Source organism: Aspergillus candidus (assembly GCF_002847045.1).
Source record: "Aspergillus candidus strain CBS 102.13 unplaced genomic scaffold BDW47scaffold_22, whole genome shotgun sequence".
Lineage (NCBI taxonomy): Eukaryota > Fungi > Ascomycota > Eurotiomycetes > Eurotiales > Aspergillaceae > Aspergillus > Aspergillus candidus.
Window position 1 is genome coordinate 290,748 of NW_020194027.1, and position 19,959 is coordinate 310,706.

General features: G+C 50.5%; 2 protein-coding genes across 2 annotated transcripts; one reads left to right on the top strand and one right to left on the bottom strand.

Moving 5' to 3' along the window:
• Positions 1-1,589: 1,589 nt before the first annotated feature.
• BDW47DRAFT_117592 (cullin-4B) lies at positions 1,590-10,361 on the bottom strand (the record flags this gene model as incomplete). The annotated part of the gene is made up of 9 exons (XM_024815103.1): positions 1,590-1,650; positions 1,765-2,125; positions 2,221-2,643; positions 2,703-3,783; positions 3,836-4,537; positions 5,199-5,470; positions 5,521-5,676; positions 5,736-10,079; positions 10,178-10,361. The coding sequence occupies 9 exons, from the start codon at positions 10,359-10,361 to the stop codon at positions 1,590-1,592; spliced, it is 7,584 nt and encodes a 2,527-aa protein (XP_024672104.1).
• Positions 10,362-10,573: 212 nt separating this feature from the next.
• atmA (DNA-binding protein kinase TEL1) lies at positions 10,574-19,919 on the top strand. Its single transcript, XM_024818730.1, has 9 exons — positions 10,574-10,786; positions 10,865-10,907; positions 10,969-12,306; positions 12,364-12,704; positions 12,766-17,212; positions 17,267-17,657; positions 17,707-18,771; positions 18,824-19,781; positions 19,840-19,919. The coding sequence occupies exons 1-9, from the start codon at positions 10,708-10,710 to the stop codon at positions 19,857-19,859; spliced, it is 8,682 nt and encodes a 2,893-aa protein (XP_024672105.1). The 5' UTR covers positions 10,574-10,707; the 3' UTR covers positions 19,860-19,919.
• The last annotated feature ends 40 nt before the right edge of the window (positions 19,920-19,959 follow it).

Consider the following 19,959-nt stretch of genomic DNA (forward strand, 5'->3'; position numbering starts at 1 on the left):
CCAGGATGGATCGACACGAATCCAGGAGTCAACCGCAGGCACGCATCGGTGGGTCCAGCCCCAGCATCAGGATTGCGATCATGAGACCTTAAAAAAAAACCGTGAAAAAGGGAGGACCGCTTGTCAGATCTCGGTCGAGTTCCACTTTGCAACCATCCCAACTGAACTCGTGCATCACGTACGTACGCAGGACAGTTCCTCGGTGAGGAGGTAGGAGTAATGATTGAGGGATCATCCTAGGATTGAAAGGGAATCAATTGACTACGCTACGCTCCAATGTCTAGGTAGAAAGAGAATTGGAGGGAGAGTCAACAGCCGAATGATCGTCCTGGGAAGAATAACAGAAAAAATAAAATAAAATAAAATAAAGAATATTAAGCAACAGAGTAATCAGGATAAAACACAAAAAAAGCAATCATAAAATAGGATAAAAAAATAAACCCTCCACGTGAACAGCATCCTTTCTCCACCAGGGAATAAAAAAAAATAGAATAATCAAGCCTAGACCGTTGCATTATTAAGTCAATTCGGTCTGGATGGGGACAGTCTTAACCCGATGCAGCCTTTCTCTCGTTCTCATCCAGAAGGTTTGCCTGACTTTTTTCTTTTGTGCTTCTCTCTCTCTTCCATTTCTCTTCTTTTTCATTTTTAAATACTATTAATTTCTCTGCCGATAGACACCCCTCTCGGGCGAGTTCCCCCCGCGGAGCTCCAACATTCCTCTGTAGCTTACTGAGACTTCTACCAACAAGACCAGTCACAAATAATATCTTCCAGTGGGGCAGGAAGGAAAAAAAACTGGTTGCGGCATCAGCTGGACACAATTCCACTCCATACATAGTTACTCTATTTGATGTACTACCGAATACGCAATCGCAATCAAATCATCCCATTAGCTATCTATTATCTACCCCATAGCTAACTAGCTGGTAATTACAGTTGTTAGTTACTTACTTAGTTGTTATGAACCCGGGTCTTCCCATAGGGCCCCCTGTATCGGGTGCCGATCACGGAGGTGATGGACTGGGGTAGTTTACTATACTATACTATACTAGGTAGGTAGAACTGGGCTGAGTGTTGAGCCGAGGTTCATAGACTGAGTCACCTCATACTCTGTCTGTCTGTCTGTCTTCTCTGGGTATACAGAAGGGAATTGTGTCCCTACTATGTACATTGTGAATAAAAGTAACATAGAGATTAGATTCCTTTCTTGGCTGTAGATGTCCAGCTCTCTAACGAGTAGCTGACTACCCATACAACAGCCAACATGGGTATATAGGTAGCAATGCATACAGTTCACCAGTAGAACTCACGATAACCGTGATGGTTGCTTCGGTTCGGCTCTGCTGCTCCATGTTGATCACCCTCTTTCTCCAATCTAGGGACTAGGGACCCCCCTTTTGCCCACTCTTGTTCACTCCGCTTTCTCGTCCCTCTTTTCTAACGGAGACACTTCTGGAAGATCATGACACTATCTGTATTGTGATTCGAGAGAAGATGTTTTGTTAAGTACGAGAAAGATATGCTATCATAACTACGAGAGGAAGATGTGTGTGAAAGAATGTATGGCCGTGTCCTCAAGATCATCATTAAGCTACGTACTGATACCGATTCCCCTCTTCGCGCTCCATATAGTCCTTCTCAATTAACCTGTGAGACCGGGGTTGGTTAGTTAATTCGTCACTGTGGGGATAAACAGAGGAGGGGCAATCGGAGCAATCGGATAAAAAAAAAAGAACAATAATAAAAAAGAAAATGACGTACTTCTCAATATTCTTCTTGATATCCGCCGGCTCCAACACCCCGCGACTTCGGGTCGCTTTGATCACCTCGGCCACTAACTCCGCGTGTGTGATCAGCTTGCGACTCTTCATGATCCGGACTATCGCCGCCTGCGTCTCGTAGTGCCGGTCCGCCGCCACCCGCTCGTGGGTCGTCTTGTTCTCCTCCTTCGTCTCCTTCAGTTGCACCTGGTTGATCTTGATCCGCATCTTCGCGTCGGAGAACCCCGGGTTGTACGAGAATTCGTCCGTCGCGTTCACCTCTCGGCCTTTCGGCTTCTTGCTGAGCACCCGATACTTGGCACATGCCAGCGACTGGAGGGTCCGCTTTAATTCTTGATCCGCTGTAACACATGTTAGTCGGTACAGGATAACAATATTGATACAAAATTTGATACAAAATTGATAAAAAAAGAAAAGGAAGAAGGATGATACTCACACAACATAGTCGCTTCCTGGATCTGAGCGTAATTGAGCGTCCCATTCTCCGGCACGTCATTAAACAGCAGCAGCACCACCGCCTGGAACGAACTGACCACCAGCTCCTTGGTCCCCTTGGGGAATCGAGCCCGGATTTGACAGTGCGCCAGCTGGTGCTTCCAGTTGAGCTTCCGCCCGTTGTACTTGGTGTTGTAGAACTTCTCAAAGTCGCCCACCGCCGTGGCAATCTCCGGCGGTATTCGAACCTGCACGTCCGGGTAGGTCGGCCATGCCGATGCGGAAAGGACGCTGACATTCAGATCCACCGGGAGCCGGTGTAGCCGTTCTCGCTGAATCGAGCTGTAAGCGGACATCTCGTCTCGAGCGACCTCCATGTCCTTGAACATGGACTCCAAGTTGTGCGTAAAGCTAGACCCGCATTCTATTCAAGGATTAGGATTCATCATACGTGAGTGGTCATCAAATAGAGCTGAAACATACCCGTCTTGAGTCTCGCCAGCATGCTTTTCTCCGCGTCATCGCTGGCACTCCGGCCCATGAGGAGTCGACGAGCGAGATCATTCTTGTAGAATGCCTCGAACACTGCCTTGCCATGCACAAACCGGAACAGATCCAATACTTGATCCAATTGACGATCGATCTCGGCGTCTTCGTCCGCCAGAGACACACCGTCGGCCTCCCGCACGGGCGCCAGCTTCCACCCACCTTTGAGTAGTCGGTCCACGTATTTCGCAATCATCTCCCCGGTCTTGGGGTTGTCGGTCCCTCCCGTGGCTTCCGACTTCTTCCCCTTGTTGATGAACGTCTCGAAGGCTTCGCGGAGGGAATGGCCCAATTCCTCGTGGCGGTGGAAGGAATTAATCCAGATCTCGTCAAGCTGCTGTTTGAAATCCAACAGTCGAGTCACCATCTCCGCCTCTTTCGTGTCATCAAATACGATGCCGGACCCTTCTTCAATAATGTAGGCGGTGAATGCGGGCTTCAGCTTTACACCGAGCTCCCGCCGTTGCAGAAGCGAGTAGAGCTTCTCCAAGGCGACCTTGTTCCCCGACCGTAAAAGCCCCAGGATATCATTCTTATTGAGCAGCACAGACTCCTGCTGCGCTACCAAGGTCTGATCCAGGAGCTCCGAGAGCTGTTGTTTCGTGCTGCGGTTGAGGGAGAATAATTCACATCGATTCACCTCGCGCTCAATGAGGCGGTGGCTGTTTTCTGCAAAGGCCGCGAGGTGCCCGGTTGCTTCCCGTTGAGCCCACCAAGTAAAATACTGGCTCGACTCGGAGACGAGAAGGGGCTCGAAATCCGCGACGTAGACATCGAGACCGTGGAAGAGCTCGATGGAGTTTCGAAGTAAAGTAGAATCCGCCAGCACATTCTGCCCATCTCCACGGTCGGCCTCCACAAGGTCGCAGGCTCCCTGTAGAATCTTGGGTTTCAACATCGGATCCGAGAATATATGTTGACGGAATTGGAGCAAACCCATCTCGCGGATGACCGGATGCTCTTTCGAGTGGAGGAGGAACGATTGATCGAGGTAGTAGAAGATCCAGCGCACGGTAACCTGTAGACATTGGTCAATCTCAAGAAAATTAAGAATGGCTTTTTCATCATACCAATTTCGATTGCCATGCTGCCCACGACTCAACCACCGCCCGCAGTGCGTCGACACTTGTACCCCCTCCGGCCTTGGCCACCAACGACTCGCGCAGCTTCCCAGACACATGTTCCCGGCACCTGTCTTGCAGTCGTTGAGCCAAGACCGCAGCCCGTCCCTGACGACAGATGTTTTCAGCCCCCTTGTACAGTTCTTCCAGCGACGTCGCGGGCTTGCCGCCGTCGAAAACCGCCGTCAACGCATCATCCAGCTGACCCCACACCTTATCAAAGTATGAATCTTGGTTGAGCCGCGGTCCCGTCCGGAGGTTCTTGACAACAAGCTTCTTGGCTCCCGTATGAGGGGTAAAGTTGCTTTGTCGCGATGCGGCGTTGAGCGAGCGAGCCTTTCCGCCCGCGCCGCTCTGCCCGAAGGGCGGCCCACCGGGCTTGGAGTCCGCGTTCGACAGATTGTACATATTATCGGAAGCGGAAGGATTGACAGACGGCGATGGCGAGAATCGCATGCGTTTACTCGTTGGAGATAGGTCCTGGGATTGCTGTTGTCCTTTGCCTTGGGGTGTGTGGTTCCTGGAGAGGAGCTCCGAGATGGTCGCCTGCTGGTGCTGAGGTTGCTGTGTAGCCGCCTCCTGATCAGAAAGCTTCCTCTTGCCAATCGACTTGCGCTTACCGCTCCTCTGCTCGGTGGCGCCTCTTGAGTTCTGCTGCATCTATACCCGGTCCTGTCCGAGATGAGGATAGTAGAGAGAGGCAAGGAGCGTCCAGTGTTGGAAGGATCCTGGATTTATTCGTGGTTTAGAGGATCATGGCAAGAGACCCCGAGGAGCGGCCTCGATTCTGTAGCTTGCAGTGGTGATGGATCGATATTTCAAGTAGGAATGGACGGCAGGTCGGAATGGCGAGTTAATGGATCGGAGCAGAGTGAGGGGATCGATTGGAAGTCGGGAAGATGTGGTGCTAGCAGGGAAGTTGGGTCTTCTCCGCAGCGGCTGAGCGGAGATAAGATAATACGTCCGACCAGAGTCATCCATGAGTCTCACCATCTCATGTCTACTGTAAAACAATCGATAATGTGTACGGATACTTGATTTAGGGACCATGGTCATTCCATTCATTGATCAGGCAACTACTCGTGTTTTTGTAATCAACAGAAAAGAAAAGAAAGGAGGGAAAAAAAGCTGTTGCTTATATGCTATTGCCGTAAATACATCCGTTACTCCCAGCTGCATTCCACTGAACCTTCCATGACCTGACTCAGGAGAACAAATTAGACCTGGTGGGTTGTTTCACTTCGTTTTCCTCATGCTAGACGAGAGTTAGTACACAGAACGACAATAGACCCGGCCACGCAGAAAAGCTCACCTCTAGGAAATCCGTGACAGCAACGAGAGTCATGTACGATTTGGTCAAGTCACCAAGCGTGCTGTGATGATCTGCAGCTCCTGCACCGCCGATTTTCGCAAACCGCTTGAAGACACCGACCATGCTGTGTCGGTTCTCGGCGAGGAAACCCCGCGTCTGCTCCGCCATGTGCTCGTTCTGTATCCCTCGAGAAAACACCGCCGATACAATCACTCGGAGAACGGCTGCGAGAAGGTCATAGTATTTGCGAAGCGAATCAGGGTTGTCGATATCTGGGAGAGTCAGTGTGGGTTGATTTTGGGCTGGAAGCGTTGATACTCACCGATGCCGAGATCCGGGTCAGCGGCAAAAAGTTGCGACTCTCGTACGGCCTCGAAAAGACCGGCTTTCAGAACGTGGATCGCGCCGTTCTTCGTCTGACAGAGTTGCTGAAATAAAGACAACAGAGATTCGTAGAAAGACAACAGGAGAGGGGTGTCTGAAAGCATAGGTCAGCGACGTTGGGAGCGTGTGAACCAGACACTGGGGGTGGCTTACCACTGGCTTGGGCACTCCGAAGATCAACGGGCAAAGTCCGGATCGCGTCCAAGAAAAGGCTTAGATAGTTGGACTCGGAGATGAGCTCGACCAGGATCGGATCGGTTTCTCTATCTAGAGCAGCCAACAGGTTGAGGAGCAAGAGAGCCGACACGCGGCACGTTTCCTGGCCAGCATATGCATCGTCGCAGATGGCTTCAACCAGATTGGCGCCCCCGGCCTTGATGACCTGCTGACTGTGACGTCTCATACTGTCGCGAGCGGTGTCAGGGGAGATGATTCGCATGACATAGTGCGAACAGATGTTGTAGAACGTCTCTCGAAGGTTGATATCGCCGGTGGCCATGGTGATGCCCCGGACACAGGCCTGGAACAACTGGTAGAGCTTCTCGTCGACAATGTCTCCGCTTCGCCGGGTGGAATTCACTTGGGGGATGGCCGAGTCTAGTTTGCTAACTAGAGTCTCCGCCAGTCGCGCCAGTTCGACAGCCTCAGGGAGACCATCCTCGATAGCAACCTCGAGCTTAGGGAGGACTAGTTGGATGGAGTGTAATATGAATGTCAGTTTCTGACCACCTTCAATCCCCGAACAAGTGAGCATGGTCGTAACGAGCTCTGTCCACGACCGAAGAGCCAGATAGCGATTGTGGTTGATTGTCTTGGACTGGTTAGTTGACTGTACGAACACCGTCAAGCTTTCTGCTTCAGCCAGAAACTGCTCTTCATCCTGAGGCCGGAACTGTCCGTTCATCAGCAATTCCTCCTTTCGGACTTGTATTAACTCTTCAACCTCAGCGACGTTGTGAAGAACAAGTGAGCCACCCGCTTCTGGCCTCGCACACACGTCAATCCCCAGGTTGTCCAGCAGCATCAATTGCGGGGGTGCCAACTGATACCCAGTGTCCAAGTCGGCAAAATCAAAGAGGTCGAAAACGGTGGGGTTGGGAATCAGCTCGCCGGTCTCTAAGGTAGAGGTTCCAAGCAGAACCGAGGTGATCTCTTCTCGAAGGGTTGGCGAAGTCAGTTTAGCGGACGAACGGATTTCAGTCGCCGCGTACTCATACAAGTAGCTCCTGAACAGGAGAAACTCCGCGAGAGCAACTGTGGCGTCGGAGACCCAGAACTCGTCTGCAAGAATGGGTAGGCCATTCCACAGAGTGCTCGGCCCGATTATGGGTTGGTTGCCCAAAACAATAGGGAGGAACTGGCTAGCTCGCATCGCAGAGAGAGTGAAGTAGGCCGAAATTTTGGAAGACCAGAGATGTTTCAAAACTTCTGCGGCCATGCGTCTGATATGCACCATCCAAGAGAGGACGCTCCCATCCACTTGATCTGGGTAGGTCCGAAGAAAGCCGATTACAGCGTGCAACAAGGACACCCCGTCGGCAAAAAGACCCTTGGAGGGGACATCAAGAATATTTCCGATGCTGCTGAAACCGAGTAGAATATGAGCGACCGTTGGCCGATCTGTTATCGTCCCCAAGCAGCTATTCAGAAGTGCCAGTAAGCTCTTTCTGATCAGATATCCAGAGGCCAACGGGCCGGACTCGAGTTCCCTCTCCTCTGGCTGCATTTGGGACACGAGTGGCCGTGCCACACTGTCGACATCTACCTCCGTACCAAGTACCTCAACAATTTTGTTTGACGGGCGCCACCTAGACAATTCCGGAGATGACACCTTATTTAACTTCGTGGAACTTGACAGCTTTTCCAGAAGACCCATGGACATGACTATGAGCGGCTCGTGTGCGGTGCTGCAGTAAAGGCATAACGCTGGGATGATACTCAGGTGGTTTAGGATGCTGTCCTCGAAGGCAGAAAGCGCGGAGTTGGCCACATTGACACGGTTTCCGCCGGCTTGCGACTTGATCAATGGCCGCACGATGTTGAAATACGTGGATTGAAGATCGATGATCAAGTCCATGACCTCGAGACTTCTGACCAAAGAGAGGACCAATACCGAATCACCAGACGCTCTCGCGACCTCGGCAGTATCTTGGTGGGCCGTGGCAAAGATGGTCTTGATGACATCTTCATTGAACAGCCATTCAGCTACTCGTGCAAAGGGATGCAGACGGATGTATGCTAACAATGACGATGTCTTCAGAACGGTATCGACCGAGATTGTCGGCTGGCTGAGGACAGTTACGATGTTTTCGTTGAATGACCGGAGACAGGTCGCGACAAACTCCAAACAATTGTAAGTTAGCAACCTGGTTTGACGCTCAGTGAGATCCGGAACCTTCCTCGACAGTGCTTGGCCCATGATGAAGTCGACGTAGGGCTCTATGCCAGGCATTCGATAAGAAGCACCGAGAGACTCAGGGAAGGGCAATGACATATGGAATTCGACCAAATCGGGTGTCGGCGAGACAAGCGAGCAAAGTAGAGTCACAAAGGCGTTGGCTTGGTCAAAGCTCTCACCGATCTTTTGGAACGCTTGCTGTTCGTGCCATACGAGCGGGTTTGAGACTATTGGGACCTTTCCAAGTCCCGAGGCACTAGTCGAAACACCCGAGATCCAGTGGTCAATAGCAAGCCACATCTCATTGCCATTGTGATATGTCCTGTCAGTCATGAAAGCGGCGAGAGTGGAGAACACTGTGGCTCGCAAATGAGTAGGAATCGGCCCGCTGCACAGCGCAAGAAGAGTGTTAACGATGTTGACGTCGGGGTGTTGAAGCATCCAGTTCCTCACGGCCAAGCTCTGCCTACACAAATGTCCCATCAAGCGAAGGTAACAGGTCAGCATTACCGGGCTCTCAGGTTCACTCATATCGGCTGCATCCGACTTCCTCGCTAGATGGACTCCCTGGGACGTCGGGTGTTTCTCGGTGACTCTGGTCGCGTAAAGTTGAAGCTCGGCAAACATCTGCGACCAGTTCATCGAGGCGGTGCGCTTGAATTTCCCAGCCATAAACTTGTCCTCCTCGAGTAGGAATCTGTGTGCTGCCGACGAGTTCTCCTCCCCGTTGGATATAGAACACAGCAACTCGCAGAAAGCGCTCACCCGGGGGACAGTTTGTCTCTTCGAAGCCCACTGGAGAAAGCCATAGAGATTCCCATCCGGGTCAGCCCAAAACTCCTGGGCCGCATCTGGTCGCTGCTCGAAGGAAAAGGCCATGACCATAAGAAAGGACTCCAGATGCGTCCGAGCTTCTACAAGCCCGCGGTGAGGATTGGAAGTCAGGCCGTCTCTAAGTGCCGTGAGATGGTCCAGTCTCTGCAAATCCTCCTCAAACTTCAACATTCGAACGGCATCTGGCATGTTCGCAATGCAGGATTCTGCAAAGACCTCGAAATTCTCCATGAGAAGATTCTTCAAATACCCAGCACAGGGGTCTGTCTCAAGCACGGCCGATGCGCTCTCCTTCAGCAGCAGGGACACTAGTTCGCTGCGAGCTGGATCAGCCCATTCCTCACTGTTCACACCCGCACATATGGCGAGCATAAAATCTAATCCGCCATCGTCGAGCGCCGTCATGAAAGTCTTTGTACGGTCTTCGGCCTCTTTTTCCAGGTCTACGCCCTGGACGGGCGAAGATGGGCCGTCGATATCCCACCCACTGTAAACTGCAAGCCAAAGAGCAATCACTGCCGAGTGGAAAGTCGAGAGGGCCCACGTCTGGCCATCTTTCGTCGAAACTATGGCTGTGTTTAGGCTTCTAGCCTCCTTGTATGATGCCGAATTTTCGGGTGACCCATGTTGGACGAAAGAAGAGATGACCGACGGAACATAGTGCACAAGCAATGCATCGAAACGTTCCAGTTTCCTGAGGCGGTTCAACAGTAGCCGGAGATCTTCCGGGCTGGTGTAAGGCCCTTTGAACAAGTAGCACACAGTTGCGCCCAGAGACTCATGTTGTTGCTGTAAGCTGGTGCGTTGGTATTCAATGGCTTCCATAACATCCACATCCTCCGACTGTCCGACAATGGAAGCCTTCTGAATCTGTTCACCCAGGAGCGAGAGCCATTTTTCAATATCCTCCATCGACTGCATGCATTTCCGAGTGAACAGCGACGCATTCCGGAGCGGAGCATTTTTGATTTCGAGGACAAAAGCCACCATCTCCTGCATCAGCACCTGTGTCATCTCCCGTTCCACCTCGAACGATTCTTGGAGGATGAGGCGTAGGCATTCGAGGAGGAAGAGGCGTCGCTCGTGGAATCGCATAATCGCGGCAATAAGAGGGGGTCTGTCCAGCACCTGGGCATCTTCCTGGGCGAAAAAAAACAACACTGCCGCGTGTAATTCATCGATATCCAGCGCGTCTGCCAACTGTAACGCCCCTTGTTGAAACTCCTCGTTGATCGAGTACTCGCTATCGTTCACCGAAATGTTTCCTGGATTGCGACGAGGCAAACATTAGCACGTATAGTTTCCCGCAGAGGTTGCGCATTCTATCCCTAAACCCAACCCAGGGCACTTGATAGGAACTCACCTGCAAGAACGATCTGGCGGCTCGAGTTGCTTTTCGTCGGCTTGTCAAGGAGTTTTCGGAAATCCTGGATGTGGATCTCCAATTCACTCCGAAGGCGCTCAATGTGGACAAACGAGGGGTCGGAAACAGCAGAAAGGTCCTGGTACAGGCCCCGAAGGCCGACCAAACTATCCCTTTCCTCCATCCTCAGCGTTGGTTTGGATTTTGTAGGAAGTGGGTGGGGTTGAAAGAGGGAAAGGTACAAGGAAAAAGAAGCTGTTTGGGCGGACAACCAAAAAAGGTCGGAGAAACGACAATCAAAACTCCGCCTAGTTTGAAAGGCGGGCGGAGGAGCTGCTTAGCTTGCCGACGTGCACCAACCACGGAGCTGGACCCAACAACAATGCGACTTGTGATCTATCGTCACGCTCCGTGGGTTGTTGAACGATGATGAGATTGGAAAAAAAGTCTTGAAATACTCCAGCATGGATTAACGGGTTGATTCGAGAAATTACGCCTTCTCTCACCTCGCACCGCGGGGACCCACCATAATGGGCGAAATCACTCTAGATAGAGCGCTCAGCCTGCTCACATCGGAGAAGCAGAAAGAGCGCGCAGATGGCTTGGCTGGTACGTCTCATTCGTGAGGTCTCATGCGGCCTCCTTTGATGATTAGTTTTATGTGGCTCTAGATTAATGTGTTTCCAGATCTCAAGCATATCCTGCAGCAGAACAGACAGAGTTCCAAGTTGTATGTGTACATCTGGTTGCTGGGAATGGCGATGAATATTAATGCCTGCGTACGACATTAGGACCTCGTTAAATGACAAGGCCTGTCATAAATTATTTGAATCTATCTTTCGGTACATATCCGCAGAAAAAGCGTTGTTTGATAAGGCGAACTCGAAAGCAGGGCCTCGTTTAGCTGGATGTGCCTCTGTCCTTCGAACGGCGGTTGATGTGCTCCTACGTAATTTGCGTACGAAGTCAATTCGCGCTATTGTTGATCACATCTCGAAGCTCCTTCTGGTTCCGCGGAACGGCCTCTGGGAGCTTTTGAGCGTGGATTATACGAAATGCCTGTCCAACCTCCTACAACACCGCCCGCATGTTGAACACCTAGGAACCAGCGAGTGGGAGAAACTGATGAACTTCTGTCTCAGGGTGCTTCATGGCGAAGAAGGTGAGGAGAGCCAGTCAAGCACTCGTCGTGATCGTCTCTCTACTTTGGACGAGTATGTGGGGACTCCCGGTGCCAGTCCGGCACCGTCGAGGAGGACGCCCGCACTAACAGTCAGGGAGAAGACACAGGGTGACAGGAGGGCCTCTGGGGCAGCCGTGGTATGTATTCAGTCGCTGATTGCAAACCACTGCGCACCTATCCAAGCTTCCGCCAAACGGATTCTTCATGGGCTGGCTGAGTTCGTGGAGTCGTCCACGATTGGCGGAAATGAACACCAGACTGCGTTTAGTTGCATCAATACTATCATCATGAAAATTCTGTTTGACCAATCCGAGTTTTCTCGGACATTTCTGATGGATATGGTTCCAACCGTCAGGCAGATGTGGACAACTAAGTTTCCTGCTCTGAAAGATGAATTGCTCGTCACGACGATGCTTTGTGTGATCGTCTTGACCGATGCAACCCGAAAAGAACCATCAGAGTCGCTGGGGCGCTTGATAAAGGGTCTTCTAGATACCCTACTTTCAGAGTACACCAGACGATTGGAAAAGGATATACTCCAGATCGACGACTTGATTTTCTGCCGACAGACGACTGTGCGTGAGGATAGGCTCCCAATGCATCCCCGCATGGAAAGTCCCAAATCGGAACATAACTGGACTCTAATATGGGCAATGGCGAATTTGTTGGAGCTGTCGGAAGAGCTGTCTGCGAAGTTATCGCATCCTCGCATTCCAGATGAAATGTCAAGAAAAAAACAGCGTATCACATCGACGATGGATGATATTGTCCGTGACTCCACCACAGCATCTGGAGGAAGAAGGATTTGCGCATTACAGTTGATTGCCTTCCTCTCCCGGCACCTCTCGGACACGGACACAATAGAACCACTCTTTCAACGGTTAATACCCTGTATACTGGATGAAAATGCTGCCATATCTTCCTGGACGATGGTTTCAATCACAAGGTAGGCCTCTTCTCACTTACCTGCAAGATACAGGCTGATGAAGTACTCTGAAAATAGCTTTGCATGTAGTCCGGAGGCGCGTTCGTCTTTCTCGAAGACATGCTGGCAGCAGGTTTGGGATCTTACGTCTCGTGCCTCAGCCTCTCAGTCTACTTCCAGAGCTGCTTGTAACCTCATGAACTATATCCTTCGACACGGTCTTCTAGAGTACTCTGCCATTGCAGAAACAACGAGTTTGATGTTATCTTCTGTTAATTTGAACAGTCCCTCGACTATGTCAGATTCTTCCTTGGCACTTTGGGTGACGATAACTCAGATGACAGCGCAGATGAACCCAGCTTCGATCGCAGGTGCTTCTAAGCAAGTCTGTGCATGGCTACGAGAGGTTTGGGTCATTGGTTTGTCTGCCTGATGCCGGCTGCCACGGACATATGTTACATCTTACTAACCATAGTATAGGGACCATGACTGACCGAATGCAAACCGCCCAGCTTGCTACATTTGCACGTCCCTTGGATCTCCTGAGTCTGCTGTTGGCTTGCACTAATAGGCCCTTTGATCTGCCAAGTTCTCCTGTCGATTGTCCGGTCGGCCTTATTTCTCGAGGATGGCATTTCTGCTATAGGAATAAGCAACTCATCAATTACATATTTGACGTGGGAGGGGTGGTAAATCATATCGACCTGTGGGACTCAGCAGCAGAAACGGTTTCTTTGGGCCCTTATACACGACAAGAGCCAAACGAAAATGTCATTTTGGATTTGTTGCAAGTCAAGTCCGACTTATTCTTACAGATGTGGCAATCGGTCACTGAAGGGAAATTGCACCATGTAACGGTGGATATCGTGCAGATACTTGCGTCTTCCTGTATAGTCATTGCACTCTACACCGAATCTCTGCCGCAGAAATCCATCCCGAGGGTTGAAGGATTGCAAAAAAAGGTTCAAGGACTGTGGGAGAGCATATGCTCATTTATACGTTCTCGGGAACCCGAATATGTTCAGGCTTGCTTAATGCTATTCTCTTCAATCCTTGGCCCAGACTGCTTGGTCTCAGATTCGCAGAGCACAATCCCCAAAGCCCTCTGCAAACTCTTGCCTCCATTCGCCGGCGTCCTCGAAGACCAGCGGCAAAACCAAAAAGATTGTTTCTCTCGTCAAGGAGAGGCCATGGATTTGGATGATCCTCTGTCAACCTCCGGGAACCCATTGGCAGAGACGACGTCCATCATCAATATGAACAGAGAAGCAGTCCCTCTGTTTTACGATTTTGCCACATTTCAGCGCTGCATGACTATCCGATTATCCGTGTTCCTGAAAGTATATGCATCGACGGAATCAACCAATGAAGACTTGGTCGACTACCTGACAGACCTTGATGAAGCCGATTTTCTGTCTTCTTGGGATTTGTTACCTCGTGTATACCAAGCATGCTCTGGGATGGATTATTCTTTGTTACTTAGGCTGCTAGAGGATCTCGGTGAAAAATGTCTCCAGTCATACGAGACGGAGCGATGCGAGACATCGCATCTGCTTTGCATTGGTATGATGCACTGTTTCGTCAAGTCATGGGCTAGTGGGAGTGATACCCATCTTCGTGATTCTGCCTCGGATCTGTATAGTTGGTTCACCGATGTACTACTAGCAAAGGGAAGGGCCTCTTCGCCAGTCCTGACTGCATTTGCTGAACTTCTAGCAAGCATCCTCAGATTCGATCCCCATTACACAAGCGGCCAGTCGAGTCCATCGCCACGCACAAGCCTTTTCACCATACTCCAGGATGGCGACATACCGGTGCAATTCAGCGCAGGAAATATAGTTCCTCAGCTGTTCAACCGGTTCCCACTTACAGACCACGACGCCATATTTGACGACGTCCTAGAAAGCCTTCCACGGGATACTGATTGGATTGAAGGAATCGCTCTCCGTCTGTTTATCTTGGCACAGCTAGCTTCTAGATGGCATACATTACTTCGAAGGAGCATTTACCATATGTTTGAAACCCCAGCTCAAGCACCGGGTTCGCTTCTCTACGCAGAAAGATGCCTGCACGATGTCGCAAAGGCGCTTGGTCTTCAAAATGCGAAGGAATTGTTTCGATTATTTTATTCTCAAGTGCTCTACACGTGGAGCGAAAAACAGTCGATTACGGAACTGCCTTACAGTACATTCGGCTACTCCAGCATTGAAGACATGCTGAGCGATGTTCAAGATGAGATAGTCGGCCAAATCATGATGCGCGCCCAGGATGAAGAAGCCAATGAGATATCAAGATGTATGGGGAAACCATTTGTCGAGCTACTGGCGGATTCTTTCTACAAGGCAGAGGCATACAGTATAGCATGGGACATCTCCACACCTCCTGGGCAAGGCTCTCAGCCAAGAGGCGTCGAGAACAGGCTGAAGGTACTACTCGGGACCGATAGATTCCTCGAACTTATCGACCAAAACTTCCCTCGGATGATTGCTGCATTCTTTGTGTCAATTGATCAGCACGAGCAGATTGAAAAAGCATTTTCGAAACGAAGCAACTTCCAGGGTGCGCTTAAGGTCATGAAAAACGTTATGAATAAGAGTTCCTCGAAGGCTATTCTTCCTGTAAACCAACAGCCATCATTTCGAGCTCGCTATCTTGTTGATGAGCTTGACTTTCTCTGCAGACGCAGCGGCTACGAACTCGAGACTATATGGACCCCCGCACTCGCCTCTTATGTCTGTCGAATATTGTTGGAGTCAATCCACCCAGCTCTAGGTTCTCTACATGCATGTTCGGTCATTCGGAAAATTCGCATCCTGGTCTGCATGGCTGGCTCTGTCATGCTGAGCGATTATCCCTTTGAAGTGGTGATTCACGCAATCCGACCTTACCTTACCGATGTTCACTGCTCTGAGGATGCTTTGGGGATTCTTTGGTACCTACTGGAGGCAGGCAGGCCCTATTTGTGGGATAACCCTGATTCCATGGCAGGGATAGCGGTATCAACTTTGGTTTCCTTGAAGGCCTTTGCAACCTCTTCACCAGTTGAACCAATGCAGGAAATCCAGTGGGATACAATATGTTCCAAGATACGGTCGTTTTTGCTGTGGTTTGAGGATTATTTGAACGATTACAATCCCCCCGACATGAGCACCGAAGTTGGTGATACATTTCGACGTGTGGTACAATTTTCTCAGCGATTGCACTCCGAAGACCAAACTTCGAGCGACTCAAGCGAACGTCACCTGCTTCTTGAACTATTGACTGAACGCACTTCGAAGAAGAGCCTATTGAGTAGTCCGATTGCTGATCATGTAATATCACTTCTTTGCTCCGATTCCAAAGGAGCACTTGGATTTCGACATGATCGAATTGGCGAGGATGAGGGCACCGTTTCTAAAGCTATTGCTGCCTATCAAACTCTTCAGAAACTCGAATCTGGCAATGAGTATCGATTGTGGGCAGCTAGAGCAATGGGTCGCGCGTTTTCTGTTACCGGTAAAATCAGCGACGATTTGCTAAGAGAGCAGGACCCTGCCTTATTCACACAGCCCTATTTGACGGCGGCAGACATCTTGCATAATTCAAAAGCCAGTATTCTCCAGGTTCTCTGTGATATGCTACAAAGAAGCAGTAACTTGGAGGTCGGTCTTGTCGAACGAACCTTGCAGTCTATTGTCAGCAATCTTGGGCGGTTCCCAGAGCATGAAAGCTGTGGAGAAGTTATACCTGGTTTGCTGATCAAGGCGCTTACGTGGAGCCCTTACCAGTGCCCATCAATAACTACTTCCACCGTTCAACAGCGGAAAAAGGAAGTTGCGGTTGGCTGGGATCCAACCATCCCTCACCCGCAGTGGGCTCGCAACATCGGGCTGTTCTTGTCCAAGGCAGCTCAACGGGATCCTGTAATCGGCCCACTCGACAGGCTGTTGGATACCGTCCCTGAATTTGCCGTCCATGCGTTGCCTTATATCATGCATGATGTGCTTCTGTCTGGCCTCCAGGGCGATGTGAATATTAGGGAAATAATCTCTGAGATCTTCAAACAAGGTCTGCGCGAGGTGAATGATAGAACCATACCCCACGCTCGGCTTGTCATCAATTGCATTCTTTACCTCCGAGACCAGCCAAGACCAGATGAGGCAACTATAAGGGAGCGAGACGAGTGGCTCGACATAGATTTTGCGGAGGCTTCAGCGGCTGCTAATCGATGTCGCTTGCCAAAGACAGCATTGCTTTTCCTCGAAATCCAAGCTTCTCGTGCGATTACTGGATCCCGTCGATCATCTGTAGCCAAATACGAGGCTCCTCCGGACATGCTACACGGGATATTCAAAAACATAGATGATCCAGATCTTTTCTATGGCGTTGAACATAACTCCTCGCTATCCTCCGTCATGGAGAGGCTTGAACACGAAAGCTCTGGCTTCAAGAACCTCCTATTCCAAAGTGCGCAGTATGATAGCGATATACAGATGTCGGGAAGTGCGAACACCCATGGTGTTCTCAAGGCTCTCAATTCCACCAATCTTCAAGGGCTTGCTAACTCTGTGTTCTCCACACCCGGAGGCACGCAAGACGTGTCCTCTGGATTTGAAACCATGTTGCAGGCTGCAACAAGCTTGCGGAAGTGGGATATACCTGTATCATCCTTGGATCCATCATCGTCTGCTACCGTGTTTAGGGCGTTCCAGGCTCTAAATACCTCCGGAACTTTACCTGAAGTGTCCGCCTCGGTAGACGAGAGCCTCTTGTCGACCCTGGACTTATTGACGAGCTCTAGCCGATCCGCTTTGACTTTACGGACCGCTATGCGAGTTCTGGGTGTAATGACAGAGATCAACGACGTCTTGAGTGTTCGCTCGGCTGGAGAGGTCTATGCCGAGTGGGAAAAGATCTCGGCTAGGAATTCCTGGCTAAAAACAGCGAGGTAGGCAAAGTCACGCAAGTGAAAGCTATTTCAACAAAATACTAACATGAATAGTGAAAATGAGGTTTGCGAGATATTGAATTGCCAGGAGGCTCTGTTTTCGTCAATTAAGCAAAAGGCGTACCTCAAATCCGCCATCGATATCGGCGATCGCGATGCGCAGCTGCTGGAAGTGAAAGTCATTCGCCAGTCTCTTGCAGTTACAAGGAGTCATGGAATTCCGCAGGCCTCGCTGAAATCAGCCGTCTGTCTGTCCAAATTATCTCAACAGTGTATGTTGCAGGGGGTTAATGTCGAGGGAGCTGTCAAATTTGACCTGGCCAACGTTCTGTGGGACCAAGGCGAGATGACAGCATCAATTCAGATGCTCCAACAGCTTAAGAACCAGAATGATCTACACAAACAAGCGATTCCCATCAGTCGTGCTGAGCTTCTTGTGACACTGGTACAACCTCTTTCTCTAAGAATATTAGACAAACGCTAACAGCTTCAAGGGAACGCATGTCGCAGAGGCGCGACTAGAAAAGCCGGAGTACATTATCCAAGAGTATCTCTCAAGTGCCGTCAAGGAGTTGAGGAATCGTGCATCTGGAGGCGAGGAGGCCGGGCGTGTCTACCACGGATTTGCGATGTTTTGCGACCAGCAGTTGCAAAATCCCGATGGATTGGAAGATTTCAAGCGGGTCGAACAACTTCGAAACCGAAAAGAAAAAGAGATCCAAGCCCTGGAAGAGATGTTGAAGAATGCTGAAGGAAAGGAAAGGGAGGTGCTCAAATTCCATCGCATCAAAACCAAACAGTGGTTCGATCTTGACGATCGAGAATACCAGCGGTTGCGACGGAGCCGAGAAGCTTTTCTACAGCAGTGTCTCGAAAATTATATTCTCTGTCTTCAAGAGAGCGAGGCCCACAACAACGATACACTCCGGTTTCTTGCAATATGGCTGGACAATTCTGACAATGGGATCGCGAATGCGGCGGTGTCAAAGTACATCAACCAAGTCCCGAGTCGCAAGTTCGCGCCCCTTATGAGCCAACTGACATCCCGCTTGCTGGACGTCTCAGATGATTTCCAGAAGATGCTTTCTACTCTGATCTTTAGGATCTGCGTAGAGCATCCGTTCCACGGCATGTACCAGATATTCGCGAGCAGCAAGTCCAAGGGCGGCAAGGACCATTCCGCCTTGTCACGCAACCGAGCAGCAGGCAAACTGGTTGAATACTTGAAGAACGACAAACGCATAGGGCCGACTTGGGTTGCTGTGCACAACTCTAATATCAATTACGTTCGATTCGCCATCGATAGGCCCGATGAAAAAATGAAGAGTGGCGCGAGGTTGGCTTTGAGAAAACTGGGGACAGGCCAGCGCCTCGAGCAAGACGCCGCGACCCAAAGACTGCCTCCGCCGACCATGAATATTGATATCCGCGCTGATTGTGACTATAGCGGTGTGCCTAAGCTCGTCCGGTATCATCCTGAGTTTACAGTAGCATCGGGTGTCAGCGCACCAAAGATAGTCACGGCTGTCGCGAGTAATGGGATCCGCTACAAGCAGCTGGTTAGACTTCTGTACCCACCCTAAATTGGGATTAATACTAACTCTGTCATAGTTCAAGGGAGGTAACGACGACTTGCGGCAAGACGCGATAATGGAACAAGTATTTGAGCAAGTTAGCAGTCTTCTCAAGGATCACCAGGCCACTCGCCAACGGAGCCTGGGCATCCGTACTTATAAGGTGCTCCCTCTCACATCTAACGCGGGCATCATCGAATTCGTCCCCCATACGATCCCACTGCATGATTATCTGATACCAGCGCACCAAAAATACTTCCCGAAAGATATGAAACCCAATTCTTGCCGAAAGCACATCGCTGATGTCCAGACACGATCGTTTGAACAACGTGTGCGGACATACCGCCAAGTGACGGAGCATTTCCATCCCGTGATGAAGTACTTCTTCATGGAGAAGTTCAACAACCCAGACGACTGGTTTGGCAAGAGACTTTCGTACACGCGAAGCACAGCGGCGATCTCAATACTGGGCCATGTCCTGGGCCTTGGAGATCGACACGGTCATAACATCCTGCTTGATGAACGAACCGGCGAGGTTGTTCATATTGATCTGGGCGTGGCGTTTGAGCAAGGCCGAGTGCTACCTGTACCGGAAGTCGTACCGTTCCGTCTGACGCGTGATCTGGTCGATGGAATGGGCATTACGAGAACCGAAGGAGTGTTTCGGCGATGCTGCGAGTTTACGCTGGAGGCGCTTCGACAGGAGTCCTATAGTATCATGACCATCCTTGACGTGCTGAGATATGACCCGCTTTACAGCTGGACTGTATCTCCCCTGCGAATCAAGAAAATGCAAGACGCTCAGGCGGCTGGTGACGGGCCTCCCTTACTCCCTGGGGCGGTAGATCAGCGCTCAGCCAACGAACCCAGCGAGGCCGATCGCGCGCTGACAGTCGTGGCAAAGAAACTGAGCAAGACATTGAGTGTAACGGCCACGGTCAACGAACTTATCCAACAGGCCACCGACGAGAAGAATCTCGCTGTTCTCTATTGCGGTATGTATATCCAACCTCTTCCTTGCGTAACTTAAGCTGATGAAACGGAATGCGACAGGCTGGGCCGCATATGCGTGATATCCTCTCTTACACACTACTGCAAATATAGACGCGTTATGAATGTATCTTGATTTTTGGACTTTGACATCCCACAATCCAATCGCGATATACTCACTAT